The 13,778-nt window shown below is 38.2% G+C and overlaps 1 protein-coding gene across 1 annotated transcript; it reads right to left on the bottom strand.

Annotated features, from left to right (window-relative positions):
* Positions 1-12: 12 nt before the first annotated feature.
* On the bottom strand, positions 13-10,210 carry LOC122830292 (aspartate aminotransferase, cytoplasmic-like). The gene is made up of 9 exons (XM_044115536.1): positions 9,978-10,210; positions 6,690-6,871; positions 5,671-5,794; positions 4,294-4,406; positions 3,248-3,352; positions 3,014-3,164; positions 2,772-2,937; positions 1,904-2,046; positions 13-1,057 (listed from the first exon to the last, which is right to left on the bottom strand). Exons 1-9 carry the CDS (start codon positions 10,084-10,086, stop codon positions 921-923), a joined length of 1,230 nt encoding a protein of 409 aa, XP_043971471.1. The 5' UTR covers positions 10,087-10,210; the 3' UTR covers positions 13-920.
* Positions 10,211-13,778: the final 3,568 nt, after the last annotated feature.

The following is a 13,778-nucleotide window of genomic DNA, read 5'->3' as shown; positions in this document are numbered from 1 at the left end:
AGAGAATTGACATGGTATGTGTGTCTAATAATTTATTTACGAATGAACAAATTGCAACATGCCTTTACAAACACTGGCACAAGATGAGAGTGTGTCTCTGTGTGAAACAGTTAAGGGCACTGCGGGGAAATGTTTAACAGTGAGGAGGCAGGTGATTTTCTTCACTGATGGCACAGAGGGGCTCAAAGAAGCTAACGGATAAACGAAAACGATGCTAAGATGGCAAAACTTAGAACAGGCACCGGTTTTTCTTCTTCATCTTGTCACGACAGAGAAGATTACTGCTGAGCTGCAAACGCAACTTCTTGAAACGATTGAAACAAAAACCATGGGGAAAAAAAAGGAAAAATCTTTGTGCGTCTCGCATTTCTTCATCAATATTAAGTAAATAGATGGCAGCAATGTGCGGCTGCAATACACACAGAGATACAAGCTAAAATATTTAAAAATGAAATGGTCTAAAATAGGAAAATATGATTTTCTTCATTACTTGTCATTTGTCACAGCTGCAATTCAGTGCATAAGCAGGAAATAGTCGAACCTTAAAGTTAACCATTAGCTTAGCTAATGGTTAAGCCAACATTTACACATCTACAGAGGAAGCACAATAGTTTTATTCTACAGTTCGGTTTAAAACCGATTATTCTTTCAGCTAAAATATCTTGGTTTGCACTAACATATGGAGACAACTAATTACAATCTGACTGTAGCATCCAGGTATAGAGTTCTGTTGACAGGGAATAATTTACTGTGCTCATTCCAGAAACTTGACGTGACAAAGGAAAAAAAAAATACCTGGCCTCTAATTGGTTTACCTGTCACACTTTTCAACCAATCAGAGGAGAAGATGAGCGGGTTTGAGGTGGAGACATGACAGTACTTCCTGTGGATACAGTAGCGGTTGGGAGCGTGGACGTTTACTAGACTTTGGTGACGGCCTCGTGGATGGCCTGAGAGACGTAGTCGATGTTCTTAGAGGTCAGGCCGCACATGTTGATGCGACCGCTCGCCATCAGGTACACATGCTTCTCTTTGATCAAGTAGTCCACCTGTTTGGCTGCAGCACAAAAAACACATACCAGCTTTAAAAGAACTGGACAGAATACCTGAGATCGATTCAAGGACTGTCATTTTGTTATGAAAATAAAAATGTGGGGGCATTCAAAACAACAACTATGTGGAAAAGATGGAAGCAGCGACAGCTTGCAGGATGTAGGACTGGAAAACACTAAATCTTACCAAGTATTTTTGGTCTAGTTTCTAGTGTAAATCTCTTAGACAAAACTAACTTACAACTAACTTTTCAGCAAGTTACTTGTAAGTTAAGTAACTTACAAATAAGCCTGTTTTAAGGTAATAATTCCTTAATATTGGTGAAAAAGAACTTGTTCGACTGGCAGACTATTTCACTTGTAACATAGAAAAAATGTCTTGTTATAAGTAAAATAATTTGGATGGGGAATTAGAAATTTTTTTTATCAATATTATATTATAGTGCTGATGAAGCTGTTGGTGACATTTGATAATAAAACATATTACTTTATTCACTTTAGAGGTATTTTTGATGGAAACAATCTAGTCTGTGGTTTGGACTGAATGCACCAGGAAGTTAAAACGGCTGTAATAGATTTGTGAAAGCACAGGTGGGGTAGAAACGTGTCTCTATAGGACCTGGCTTTGACGTCACCTGTACATCAGTGGCTGATGTCCACAATCCTCAGGTGAGACCCATTTACACACACAGAGTTATGTAAATACCTTAACTCTGATTCATGGAGTGAAGCTGATCCAGATTGTTTGCTAGCATGTTAGTGCAGTGCACAGGTGTTGCTTATCCACACTGAGGACCAAGAGAGAAGCTGCTGTGTTGGTGTGTGTGTGTGTGTGTGTTTCTTCTACTCACGGTTGAGGCCAGTAAAGCTGAACATCCCGATCTGCTGAGTGATGTGGTCCCAGGTGCCTGGAGTGCCCAGAGCTAGCAGCTTGCTCTTCAGCTGATCCCTCATCAGCAGGACCCGGTCTGCCATCGTCTTCACGTTGTCCTTCCTGGAGGGACGGGGACATAAGAAAAATAAGTCAACAGAAAATTTAAAGGTGACCCATTAAGCTTCCTTGAACAAGTTAGGATGGGTCTGTGGGCTAAACAACACAAGCTCATTATATTTTTTTGCACAAAATAATTCTTAGGTAATGAGATTTTAGTCTGCTGTTTTAAGGCGTCCTGGCTCTTTAAATCCAATTACGCTGCAGCTGGCCACGCCCCCCAACTCAACGTTTACATTCGAACGTGACAACAGCTGCTAACAAATAAACAACTGTACATCTTTGAAAAGCAGAAGTGGAGGCTCCTGCACAATCAACAAGAAAGCAGCAAGTGGTTTCTGGATGGTAAGTCAACAACAAAATTGGTGTCTTTTCCAGCAGCCATTGTACAGTTCATACAGCGGTAAAACCAGCTGACCAAATGAGCTGGAATTCAGTTTGGGTTGCTTGGTGACTGGGTGGCCTCGACTGGGGTTGCTAGATAATGGCAAAGTCCACGCTGAATAGGATTTATTGGGAGGCTTTTTCATTCTCCACACACCAAAAAACATCAACTTATTGCCAAAATATGGCTGGGTGGGTTTTCCTTAAGCAGTAGAGACCCAAACGGACATACGTAACCTGGGAAATGTGATTTTTGGTTAAAAGGTTCCCTTTATTTCTGATTTCTATTCATGTGGAGAACAGCTGAATGTCTCTAAAACACATCAACAGTGACGCCAACGAACCATTCTGCAAACAGCTCAGGACTGTTGAGGGTCTTGCTGACGATTCGCGCTCCCTGAGACGGCGGATTGGACCAGGTCGTCCTCACAATCTTCTCCATCTGGGACAGAACGCGGGTCAGGTTCTCGTTGTCCTTGGAAACCACCGTCAGGTTCCCTACCCTCTCATCTAGGAGAACCAGGCAAAAATATTAGCTTTCTAAACTTACAGAGCTGAATAAATGATGTTCATGACGCCCACTGACTGTAGAGTCCAAAGTTTTTGGAGAAAGACTGAGCGATGAAGAGCTCAAAGCCCTGCGAGACGAAGAAGCGGATCGCCCAAGCGTCTTTTTCCAGGTTACCGGAGGCAAAACCTTGGTAAGCTGAATCGAAGAACGGAAACAACTTCCTCCTCTGGAAAACAAAGAAAGAGAGGAATAATAACAGGGAAACTGCGACTTTAACATACAAACTAAATCAGCAGCTCCATGTTTTACCTTCATGACCTCTGCGATGGTCTTCCACTCCTCCTGGGTCGGGTCGGTGCCGGTCGGGTTGTGAGCACAAGCATGGAGGACGAAGATGGAGTGTTCTGGAGCTTTCTGTTCAAACAAAATCAATCAAATTTATGGTGAATTTTTGTTGCTTTTTACCGAATTCCTTGAGTCGATGTAACAATATGATAAAAGATTAAGCTGCACAAAGGTTTTATTACTGCAAAAACAAAATCCTATCAGGTTAATCTGGTGTAGTTTCTAGTGGAAATATCCTGAAATAAGACAAAACTAACATGCAAGTAAAGAGAGAGATGAAAATTTCCTTCAGGTTTTGTTTGGGACTTGCTTTCATTGCATGAAATGAATATGATATGATTAGGCCTGTCACAATAGCAAATTTTATTGGATGATAAATTGTCCCAGACGGTTTTGCAATACACTATAATATTGCTGTTTTGAGACCATTTTCAAATTATATGATGGTAATAATAGCATAATAGAGCAAAACCACATTCTGAAAGATCAATCAACTTTTAATACTAATAAACATTTAACACTGGAACTGGAAGAAATTTTAAAATATCCTAAATGAATAAACAAAACAGAAACAATAAAATTAATTATGAAGCCTCTGTAAACAAAATTGTCCTTCAAAAAAAAAAAAAGGCCAGTTGAGACCAAAACTAGCTTTTGTCATCTAGTTTTTAATAGAAAGGGGGAAAAAAAGAAAAACATTAAATCAGGCAAATGAAAATGATTGACTTCATTGTCATTAATCATGTGATTAATTGCGACAGGCCTAAACATGATGTGCTAAAATAGACTGTGAGTTTGTACCAAATGAAAACTAAGCCCTTCACCACATTAGAAAATTCTGCAATAGTGATAATGTTAAATGTTGTGATGATAACAACAGGTCCGATTTGCGCCTATTTTCAAACAAAACAATCAGTAATTATTGATATCGACTGATATGAAACGCTTGTGTCGTGATGTTTTTCTAACAGTGAACGGCCGTTGGGATGGCAGCCGATGTTCCTCCTCACCTCCAAGTCATCCAGGAGTCCAGTCAGATCCAAACCCCGTTTGTCAGCATCCCAGTAGTGGTACGGACGGATGTCCTTGAACCCGGCGTCCGTGAACACACCGTTGTGATTCTCTAGAGTCCAACAAGAACAGAGAGAAAAGACACGACTTCATTTAACTTACATGTTTACTGTGAAGTTATTTTAAAAACAGAGGAAGAGATTCAAGAGACCTAATGTCCTCAAGAGACGGAAATTAGGTTGATATGGAAGTAAAGTTTCACCACGATATTCTGCAGTATTATTTTGAGAATAATAAAAGTGACAATAAGCATTTTTATTTCTTCTTTTTTGACTTTGACTGTGTGTCACAGCAACTGTAGCCTCCCAAACAAAAATACTGCTCCTGAGAAACAGGAGCAGTATTGATTAGCATTTCATTAGGAATACAGTCATTTAAAAAATTGTGATTTATATCATTAAACTGCAGATTTTAGCTGCAAATAATCATATTTTCACATTTGTTTATGGTTTCATTGAACAAACAGTGGAGAAAATAGTAAAACTAACACTCCCAGCAATATGGACAGCTTTAATCAGAATTTATTATGACAATATAAATCTGAATTATTATCGTGATAAATGTCCATCCAGGAGAATAGAAACAGCCTTTATTGCACTGCAAGGGGAAAATATGTGTGTAAAAGCAGCATCGGGTATAAATGTTCACACAAGAAAGTTCTAAATATATAAAAATCAAGATTGTAACAATAATAATAATTACTATTACTAATATTACTGATATTATTATTATTATCTGTAGATGTTTTTGTCTTGTTATGAATTAGTTTGTAACCATTTTGTTTATGTAACGTAATTTATTTGTTGGCTCTTTAGCACAGTATATTGAACAGGCACATAAATATCATAATATGGTTTTATTTACAAATTTTTGAAATTATAGAGTTGGTAAGTAATATATTTCATTTTACTGGGATAAGGGGTGGGACTTAATATGTGTTCACGTCTTCCTACTCTTTTCTTTGTTATGTATGCACATGTTTACTTTGTCCTACTAATTGCTTGTTTTCTTGTTTTTAAAAACCTGTTGAAATAAATAATAAATAAAAAAAAATAATAATAATACTAAATTGTACAACACTGTTGCAATAAACACTGAACGGTTTTTACAAATAAAAGTATCAGACTTGCGATCCAAGAGATGTAAAAATTGCTTTTCCAAAGAAGTGCATAATGTTAAAGTGTAATGAACAAGTAGTACTAGTTCCCCTGGCAGGAAAGGAGAAACTGTTCATAATGCAGGATATCAGTGCAGAAAAACAAATGTGCAGTAAAGTTATTTAACAATGACTGAGCTAAATGTATAATGAAACTCACCCCAGGTTGGTGCTGACACATAAACAGGTGTGGCTGCGTTGTTGACGCCGTTGTACCACCGGCGCAAGAAATCTGCCCCGATCCTCAAGGCTCCTGTTCCGCCCAGAGCCTGGACAGCCCCGACCTGGAAGAGGACAAAACTTAGTAAAGCAAAGCTCGGTTTCTGTTCTGAAAATACTCTGTGTGCACAATCACATCTTGTTTAATGGCAAATGTGACCCTAAACACCCTGGAGAGAACACTTTTGTCAAAACTAGCGGTGCACCGATTGCAGTTTTCTGGCCGATCGCTGATCTTTAAAAAGCCTAACCTAACAATTCTGATTTCTTTGTCTGAAATGTTGCTAAATATAGAAAGAAAGTCATGGAGTTGGTAACAGTGGGGTGACTATTGCAGTGTTTCCCAAGCAATCAGCTTCCTTGCTTCAGTTCAGCTGATTGCAGTTGACAGGTTTTTGCTGATCTGCGCTCAGCTGAATCAGGCGTGTAACTCAGAGAAACATCTGAAACATGCAGGGCAGCGACTGGATTATTGTGCACTGTGAAAGTGCGGATATGACCCGATGCGCCGGTCTGACAGTTTCCATTAATATTTCTCACCTAAAAAAAGGATTTAGGAGAAAGCAAATGTTTTCTAACATTAAATATTACAAACGTGGATTTCTGTAACTTGAATAACAAAGACTGATAATGGTAAGTCCATGTAAATTGAACATTATGTCTTGATTGTGTAAAATCCTCCAATCTGAGAGATTCTGCTGGAATCTTTCCCGCTGCTCATCGCTCATTGATTCCAGAGTCTCAGCAAACCGATCCACATGTGAGAACAAGTCATGCATTTTGATGCTCATGTTGCAGCCACAGTTCAGGAAGTTGGCCTGATTGAGCAAAACCAAAGTGATTTTTGGATTCAGCACATCAAAATGACCCCTAAAACAGTTGAAAAACCCCAGACAGTTTTTTGGCTGTTGACCAGGACAATAGTTCAGACATTTTGCAACACAAACATATCAAACTCACCCTGTTCTCCTTGATGGCGGGATTGTCGTCTCCCAGGGCGACCTTTGAGGCAGAAGAGCGAAACTCTGGCAGGCCGAGGATGGGCAGGTACTCGTGGTTCAGGCTGTTATCCTCCACAAGCAGCTGCTCCACCTTCTTCACTACAGGCAGCACCCAGGGCTGGCAGTCATCAGTACGGTAAGCTGGACGGGACACAAGCACAGCGACATTTAGGATGGCCTCAGTTTACCTGCTTCGTATTTGTCACAGCTCATGTAAAGGACACGGAAAATGCAAAAATGCTCTCCTGGGAGGAAACCGGACACTTCCCAGGTCACAGTTATTTTAGTAATCTGTTACTCTGATGATTTATTGGATGAGAAAATTGGCACATTCTGGGGATTTTTCATTTTAACCCCTTAAAGCTTATTTTATAGAATATTGGAAATACATAAGAAAATACAAATTCAACTACTTTTTAAAATAAAATAAAAAAAAACATTTTACCACCTAATATGCAAAATCACAAAACATCTTTGGTAAAAACCTGATTACTTGTAGCAGAGGATGCATCTGCAGATAAATATTTCTAACATGAACATGTGAAAAGCTCAGCCCTTTCTGCTCGTCTTAATGAAGTTTTTGATGAATTGATTAATAATTGGATTGCAGAAGGTGCGTAATGGAACATTTTTAACTGAATTTGAACCAGACGAAGCTAAAACTATGCCACTTGAGTTTTGGGTAAAAAAATTTGAAACAAAGAAGGATTTTCCATCTTAAACTCAAAAGGTATGTAATTTTTGTACAGTTTTGGTTTAATTCTGCTGCTTTGAGGGTGCTACTCTTTCAATAAATGGCATGTTTTTGAGTCTGTATACTCCAGTTAATGACTGATTGTTAAATCAGTTGAAAGTTATTCCAATAGTGAATTAATCCCATAATTTATTTCAGCTCTAAAGTTTTCAGGATGCTTTTCATCAGGAGAAAACGGAAGCTACTCGGTTAAATGCAGGACAAATGCAGAAATCTCGTAAGACTTCAAAATTGAGCGAGAGTTCATCTTCATAAAGATCAACAATGTTTAACATATAGCCTTACGAGGCAGAATGGCCCAGTCAAAGCACAGACCTTAATCCACCTGAGAGATACATCTACAATAACTGTAAATGCATGTCACACTTTTCAGATTTTGACTTGTAAAAACTTTAAAAACCATGTTTAATTCCCCAAACACTTACCAACTACGCACTAAATACACTGATAGTAACGCGAGACTAAATGAAACGGTGCAAGTAGCTTCTCCAAGGCTCTCATTAACTCTGCAGGAACTCCTGCTGGTTCATGTATCAGGAGCAGCGGCATCAAGTATCAGGAGCAGAGGGCAAATACACCAGAAAGGTCAGCTGCCAGTTGGTGGATCTGAATAGATTCAGGAAGAGGCACAATAAGAAAGGCCAGGGGTACATCAGCGTTAAACTCAACTAGCTTTTAATTTAGACTTTTGTGGTTTTATGGGGAAAATTACACGATGTCTTAATATAAAATATGATAAATGTGAATCAGGTGACACCTGAAGGCGTTTTAAAAGCACCTTTAGGAATGATTTTAGAGAGTTTGTGTTCACCAAACCAGTCTGGTGAACACAGACGTATTTTGGCAACAATGTGAAAAAGTTCATTTAATTGGATCAGGTGATCCAGTCAGATCACAAAAGCAACAACAACAAAAAAACCCTAATGATAGACCATACACAAAATAATATTTATGCTATCGCTAGGCCTGTCACGCTAACAAAATGTGCTGGATGATAAATTGTCCCAGAAGTTATTGCAATAAACGATAATATGCTTTGAGATCATTTTCAAGTAACATAGTCTCAACGATCAATAAACTATAATTTCTAATGAACATTTAACACTTGAACTGGAAGACATTTTAAATATCTAAAATAAACAAAGAAAACAACAAATAAAATGAATAATAAAATCTCTGTAAATAAAATTGTCCATCGAAAAAAAGGGTTGGTTGAGACCAAAACACCAGACTGAAGAGTTTTATCATCCAGTGTTTGGTGGAAAGAGAGAAAGAGAGAAATGATAAATCATACAAACGGAAATTATAGAGCTCACTTTAATTATTCATGCAATTAAATGATTTATCGGTACTTGTGACTGGCCTAGGCATCGTACAAAAGATTAGAACAGATTTCATAGTTTATTGTAGGAATGTCCCAATTACTGGTATCAAAGTTAACAGTTAGATAACTGATAAATATTTTCCATCTTTTTGGTCTCTTGCTTTAAAGTCAGATCACTATTTTCTCCATTACAGAGCTGCTGAATATAGACTGCTACACTTATCAGTCGCTTAGCAAAAAATATTAATTTGGCTTCTATGAACAACATAATGTGTACCCACGACTTTCAAAATAAAGGATTATGACTACAGTTAAGAGTGAGATGCCAATATATGTTCAGATGGGGCCTGTCAGATTAACAGCACCTTAAAAAAAACCTTGAAGCAAGAATTGAACATGCTTTTCATTAAGTCCACATTTCAGTCATAAATGTGTTTTTTATATTTTAACTTTGAGTATCATGTTTTCATTACCTGTAAGTGGAAAATCAACATAATTATCGGAAATAAAGGCATTCACACATCCACCTGTGGACATAATCTATGTAAGCTGTCTCATATAGTAATAATATTTCTGAAATAAATTGGCTTTTCAAGAATATTCTAATTAATAAAATGGGTCTGTACATGGATAAATGGATGAATGAACATGTCGAGGTCTGCCATTGACGTAAAACTGTTGTTAAGTTTGTTTAATTCAGTAAATAATTCATTTAAACAGCAAATGTTCAGCACTGACACGATAAAGTGTTGAATGCTTTTACTAATTGGAAAAAGTTTAGACTCATTAAGCAAATACTCTTCAGAAATATTTCTGTACTTTCTTAAGATCGGGAGACTGCTGGTTGGTTGGGAAATTAACGAGTCACGAGACGAGGCTAAGAGAACGTTCTTCCAGCATTAGACAGATTCAGATTTATAATGACATAACAGCATAACATACAAAAGAGTATATGAACTTCAGCTCAGCAGCAGCTCGCTAGCTAGTTAGCTTGTAGTGAAGGTACAGACTATACCAAAGAAGGTCAAAGCGAGGAGAAAATATGCTTATATATGCTAGCATCATCGCTCGAGCTCAATTTTGAAGTTTCTGCCCGGCTCCCTCACTGACAGCAATGCCGAGGGAGGTTATGCTAGCTTTACCGTTAGCCGACAGCTGCCTGCTCTTACCTCCAACTCCCAGATTCACCTTCTGGGGGTGGCTGTCCTCTCTGAAATCGGCAGAGAGTTTAAAGACAGCTACAGGCGGGGCCTGAGGGACGTCGATGAACAGGGACATGGTTCAGGTTAAAGCGAATGCTGCCGATAAGAGACGGGGAAAAGGCGCTTCCTGCGATGGCAATGACAGACACACACCGGGTTCACCTTCACTCGTCTGGTACAGGACGTAGGCGTTAATCCAACCACCAATAGGAAGGCGCGTACATACGTAAGTCACCTAAAGCAACCAATGAGAGCGAAGTAACACAGTCCGTTAAAGTATACAATGCTTTAAGTTTTGTTTATATAAATTGTTGAGAAGAAATAAATCATTTTGATTAAGTTTAATATTGTCAGTTTATTGACTTAATCAATTGATTTTATTTATCTATTTATTTTTAAAAAACAAAATTTCTACTTCACATTAATTAATTAAATAAATGTTACACAGTCCAGTCAAATACATGTTCAAATTGAATTACCAGCATTTTGTTTCAAACTTATTTATAATACAGTGCACTTTAGAATGTTAACCACTATGCAGTTATACAGTCAATTATCATAGGGAGCCTGCATTGAGACTTTGACCTTGTTGCAATTTGTGATCTTGTGCCAGCATGTGATGACAGCGGAAAGGAAATGCTCCCTTCCCAGAGGAAGAAACCTCTTAAAGAACCCATAGACTGACTTATAGCTTTTAAATGTATTAATACTTATTAAAATTTGACAAACAAAACCATTTCTCACACATTAGGACCTAAAACTGTATAATGCACTGAGAAGTTTTCAAATAAGAAGCATTTTGTTGTTGTTTTTCTCTCACGAATCCCTTGAGCTTTATGTTTACTTGGTTTTACAGAAAAGCTAACACTTCTGAGAAGTTCTTTTAAACTTAAGAAATATTCACCCTGCTAATATGTTAACACTTTAATGGTTTCTTGTGATGCATGTTCATTGGAATCTGCAAGTTCTATTGATGGAAACATTTACTATATAGTCCACAGTAGCCTACCTCATTGGATGGATGGATGGATGGATGGATGGATGGATGGATGGATGGATGGATGGATGGATGGATGGATGGATGGATGGATGGGTGATGGATGGATGGATGGGTGATGGATGGATGGATGGGTGATGGATGGATGGATGGGTGATGGATGGATGGATGGGTGATGGATGGATGGAGCGGTCTTGATGTGACAGAAAAATAACATGTCAAAGCTGTACCACCATTTGGCCACAAGGGGTCAGTGTCAGCATATTGTGTTTCTTTTTTGTTTTCAAAGTAGCTATAAGATGCCACAGTTACAAACCAGTCACACTTTTTATGGCGTCTATAGTCCATTCATCGAGAGTTACTTAATGTACAAGAGGCTCTAAGATGTACGGACTTAATGTACATGCATCCAAATGTCTTCTGACTCAGGCAGGGGCGCCACCAGGAATCTTGGGCCCCCTGACAAAAAATGCAACTTAAGCGCAAATATTTCTAAATTACTTCCACAAACACTTTTTTATTGCAAACCAATCATATTTTAGAAAAAAACATTCAATATTATTTAAATTGAAGAATTTATTTATATTTTAACAGTTTAACTGGTTTTATCAATATATCTTGGCAGAATCGGCCATTTAAGAGCATTCATGATCTTGATTTGGCCCAAAAGGAAAATAGGTTTCACACCCCTGATTTATGGCAATAATTCCTTAATAATGCAAAAAAAAAAATTTAAAAAACAGTTCCACTGGCAGATTATTTCACTTATAATATGGGAAAAATGTCTGGTTGCAATTGAAATAATCTGCCAGCAGAACAGATGCTTTTAAAAAAAAAATTAATGTTAAGAAAGGATTTACGTAAAACAAGCTCCTATATATTGCTAAAATGTTACTTGTAAGTTAGTTTTGTCTTTTTTTCAAAGTGTATTAATATATTTGCACTAGAAAATAGACCAAAAATACTTTGTAAGACTGTGTGCCTCAGCTCTGTGTTGCTATGCAGCCCTCCATTCATATCGATTAAGTCCTTGTACTAATATATAAACTGTTAGAGTCAGACATAAGCACACACGCCCTCTCTCTGTTTGCTATTAATAGGTGGAGACACTTGCAGGGATGCTGTTGTTACTTGCCTTCTCTCTGTCCTTTTTCTTTTCTGCTTTCGGTTGGAAGACTGTGATGAAAAGCCTTGGTCTTACTTTGGTGCAGCATCCACTTCAAACCTACTTTGCACGTTTTCATGGAGCGACCTCACATCTGTTAAAGGTGGGTTGGTAAATAAAGCAAATAATAATTATAAACATCATGATGTGAAAAGTATTTGTCCTAAAATGAGAACACAGGTTCTTCACCCGTCAAACTAAAACTGATTTTGGTCGGGATAACAAATGCACTTGCACCACTTGCCACCCATCATTCTGTCATTGGCATGGATGACAAAGAAGACGTCCATTTTTTCCCCTCTTCCGTCTGCCTCTCCAGACACACTCCGCTGAACAATCAACAGTGTTGGGTTTCAAAGGGCTGAGGGACTCACGCTCCTGCATGTAGCCGACTGAGTCAATTTGTCGACTTGATGAATGTTTTGTGGCCTCGGCTGCTGCTCTCCTGCAGACTGCGGGGTGTGGAAGAATCAAAAGCTATTTAGTAGATTGATTTACAATCCTGAGAACAGGTACTGAAACATTTTGGACATTTTCCAGTATATTTTGACAGTAAATCATGTTTTTATTTAACTCTCTTAAAAACAAAAGAGAAAAGGTTTTTCTATGATGAAATTGACAAAAGCACAAAGAGGTTTCCCAGAAGCTGTAACAGTAGAAGAAGAAGACAACCTACATGAATTTAGTCATAACAGGCAGAAGCACATGCTTCATCCTGCAGTCTGTGTAAATGACACTGTACAAGTAGCTGAACAGGTGGAGCCATCACACTGCCTTTACTATGATTATCAAGAGTGATAAATTGCTCATTGTTTTAAGCTCCACTGCGTTTCCCACTGAAAGTAATTGAAAACTAAAAGCTGTCCACACACGGAAGTGATAATAATAATTAGTTAAAGCCAAGCAGTCAGATTATCTGACTTCCAGCAGCTGGAGAAACAGGAGATGCTGCAGTTGTGAATTCTCAGTCAGCAGCTGTTATCCTGCTCCAAGGATAGGACTGGCGGATGGTGTGTTTGAGGCAAATACAGGGACTGGGATGTTTCCAACACACACACACACACACACACACACACACACCCACGCACACACCCACCCACACACACCCACACACACACGCACACACGCACACACTTTCTGTCTCTCTTCAACATATTTCAGAATGCACTGGATCAGAGCTGCATAAAAAGAGAGCTGAAAAAATGAACCGAACGGGAACACTGGAGGGTTTTTAACCACAGCCTCAACCTCTAATTCCAACATGGCCGCCTCACATCAGACTTTGTTATACAGCTCTGGAAAAAAATAAGAGACCAGTTAAAATGATCAGCTTCTCTGATTTTACTTTTTATAAATATACAGTACAGACCAAAAGTCTGGACACACCTTCTAATTGAATTCAATTAGAAGGTAAGATATGATAAGATAATATAATTTTATTAGTCTCCCATAGGAGAAATTTATATTGGAAGCAGGGGCAAAACTGCAACACAACAACAAAATAAATAAATACATAAAAACAGGAATTACATAAGAGCACAAGTATCAGTGTGTCCAGACTTTTGGTCTGTACTGTATGTTTGAGTAAAATGAACATTGTTCTTTT

The sequence above is a fragment of the Gambusia affinis genome, linkage group LG04, assembly GCF_019740435.1.
Source record: "Gambusia affinis linkage group LG04, SWU_Gaff_1.0, whole genome shotgun sequence".
NCBI classification, from domain to species: Eukaryota; Metazoa; Chordata; class Actinopteri; order Cyprinodontiformes; family Poeciliidae; genus Gambusia; species Gambusia affinis.
The sequence above is the reverse complement of the archived record's forward strand: the minus strand, read 5'-3'. Positions and strand labels throughout refer to the sequence as shown.

Coding starts and splice junctions, on each gene's coding strand:
- LOC122830292 (XM_044115536.1), bottom strand. CDS start 10,086: ATGTCCCTGTTCATCGACGTCCCTCAGGCCCCGCCTGTAGCTGTCTTT. Junction 5,795..6,689: donor CCGCCATCAAGGAGAACAGG/GTGAGTTTGATA, acceptor GTCCTCTTCCAG/GTCGGGGCTGTCCAGGCTCT. Junction 2,938..3,013: donor CAAAAACTTTGGACTCTACA/GTCAGTGGGCGT, acceptor TGGTTCTCCTAG/ATGAGAGGGTAGGGAACCTG.